Source organism: Vigna unguiculata, chromosome 3, assembly GCF_037176805.1.
Source record: "Vigna unguiculata cultivar grain cowpea cultivar isolate G323 ecotype 2 chromosome 3, ASM3717680v1, whole genome shotgun sequence".
NCBI lineage: Eukaryota > Viridiplantae > Streptophyta > Magnoliopsida > Fabales > Fabaceae > Vigna > Vigna unguiculata.
Window position 1 is genome coordinate 38,990,719 of NC_140794.1, and position 2,485 is coordinate 38,993,203.

Genomic DNA, 2,485 nt, shown 5'->3' on the forward strand with positions numbered 1-2,485 from the left:
GACTTTCCCATTTAACCACTGCCTCAACCTTCGTTGGATCCACTGAAATACCTTGCGCCGATATCACGTGCCCCAAAAATTGAACCTCATCCATCCAGAACTCACACTTGGATAACTTAGCATAAAGTTGCTTCTCTCTCAAGACGCCGAGCACCGACCTCAAGTGTTCTGCGTGTTCCTCCCGAGTCCTGAGTAGATAAGTATGTCATCTATGAAGACCACGATAAACTTATCTAAGAACGGTATGAAAATCCTGTTCATATAGTCCATGAACACTGTTGGAGCGTTAGTCACACCAAACGGCATAACCACGTACTCATAGTGTCCATACCGGGACCTGAAGGTCGTTTTCTGTACATCGTCAGCCTTTACCAATATCTGGTGGTATCCTGACCGTAGATCAATCATCGAGAATACTGACGATCCATGCAACTGATCCATCAAGTCGTCGATTCTCGGGAGAGGATACTTATTCTTGATCGTCATTTTGTTCAACTGCTTGTAGTCCACACACAGACGTGAACTCCCATCCTTCTTCACCAACAACACTGGTGCTCCCCAAGGCGAAGTGCTGGATCGGATAAACTGCTTCTCCATAAGTTCCTCTATTTGTTTCTTAAGTTCAACCAACTCTATCGGAGCCATACGATATGGGGCCATCGACACCGAACCTGTCCCTGGTACTAGATCAATAGAGAACTCTCTATTGGGAGACAACCTTGGCACCTCCTCCGGAAATACATCTCCAAAATCCTACACAACCGGTATTACTAACGTCGTCTCTCCTCTCTCTACCTCCAGATGGGTGAAGATCACAAAGCACTGAGCACCACCTCACAGCTCCTTCATAACCCCTTGGGACGATAACAACTCAGGATCCTCTGAGTTGGGGAATAACAATCTCTTCTCTCGGTAATCTATAAGAATGCGATTGGCAGAGAGCCAATCCATCCCTAAGATTACCTCCAACTCTTGTAGAGATAGGCAGATCAGATTCACCTTGTACCTGCGTCCCTCTACCTCCACCGGGCACCTAGCACACAAGGAAGACGTCCTAACCAGACCCGAAGCTGGAGTAGATACTGCAAGCTCACATTGCAGCTCGCGCACCGGCAGACCCAAATGTTCGACACAAGCAATTGACATAAATGAGTGTGTCGCTCCTGAATCATACAACACACACAAAGATTCACCCGCAATCACACATTGACCCATAACTAGATTACCTGATCCTGTCGCTTCCGCTCCTGTCATGGCATACACCCTACTTGTCGCCTGAGGTCTATTGCCTTTGTCTTTCCGCTGGTGTTGGTGAGGAGTCTGAACTGGAGGGCGTGTTGTTGTCCTAGCAAGGTTGGGACAATCCTTCCCAAAGTGGCCCTCCTTGCCACAATTGTTGCATCTACGGTAACTCTCCATGCGTGGACAAGCACTCCTCAGGTGAGGACCTCTACAAATATAACACTGTACTCGCTCCTGCTGGGGAGAGAAACTCTTGGACCCCTGGGACTGATGATGGGGTCTATCATATGGCCTCCTTTGCTCCTCATGTCTAGGTTTGGACCCAGATGGTCCACCAATCCTCTGAGGCTGCTGTAGGCGTTGGCCTTCCATCTCACGTTTCATTTTCTCCATCACTCTGGCCTTCTCCACCAGAGCGGCAAAGTCCTTAATGGACAAAGGAGCCACCATCAAACGGATATCACCGCGAAGACCATTCTCGAACTTTTTGCATCGCCACTCCTCATCAAGTGGCAGAGTGTAGAAACGACTAAGGTGCTTGAAACTCTCAGCATACTCCGTCACGGTTTTTTCCCCTGAGTCAACTGAAGGAATTCCACCTCCTTGGCTGGAAAATACTCGGAGAGAAACCTCTCTCTGAAAGCCTCCCACGTCACTGGCTCCCCTCTCTCCTCCAAGATGGATTTGGTGTTGATCCACAACTGCTCCGCCTCCCGTGAGCATATGCACGGAGAAGGCCAGTCTGCTTTCCGCAGGGCACATCTTTGCATCATAGATGCGTTCTCCTTCAGCCTTCGTCGGATGATGCTTCAAAAAATCCTCCAGGCTCCACTCCCTGACTGCAGGTCATGGTTCAGGACCAAACACAGGGGCAGTCGCCCTGTTCTCCTCAAGCTGGCGGTGTGCCTCTATATGTTGCCAATGAGCATCCTCAGCAGCTACTCTTGCAGCCTCCATCTGCTGCATCACTAATTGCTGTTGTTCGAGCGACACTGCTTGTCGCTGCATAGATGCCTCGTGCTGCTGCATCATAGCTGTGTTTTGCTGCGTCATAGCAGCTACCATCGCCTCTATTGCTCTGGCGATATCGGGTGCGTCTCCTTGAGATAATTGGGAGGTCCTACGCTGAGGTGTCATAGTCCACTGGCACAAGGAAATCACTTGGTTAGGCTTGATAAGATAGAAATTTAATTAATAACACTCAAAAAGACACAGAGAAAGCTAAGCGGACATCCAAGTCCAC

At 49.2% G+C, this 2,485-nt stretch overlaps 1 protein-coding gene across 1 annotated transcript; it reads right to left on the reverse strand.

Moving 5' to 3' along the window:
• Window positions 1–834: 834 nt before the first annotated feature.
• On the reverse strand, window positions 835–2,004 carry LOC114175364 (uncharacterized). The gene has a single exon (XM_028060140.1). The coding sequence runs from the start codon at window positions 2,002–2,004 to the stop codon at window positions 835–837; it is 1,170 nt and encodes a 389-aa protein (XP_027915941.1).
• Window positions 2,005–2,485: the final 481 nt, after the last annotated feature.

What these genes read in the sequence shown, in the direction of transcription:
- LOC114175364 (XM_028060140.1), bottom strand. Translation starts at nt 2,004, where the DNA reads ATGTGCCCTGCGGAAAGCAGACTGGCCTTCTCCGTGCATATGCTCACG.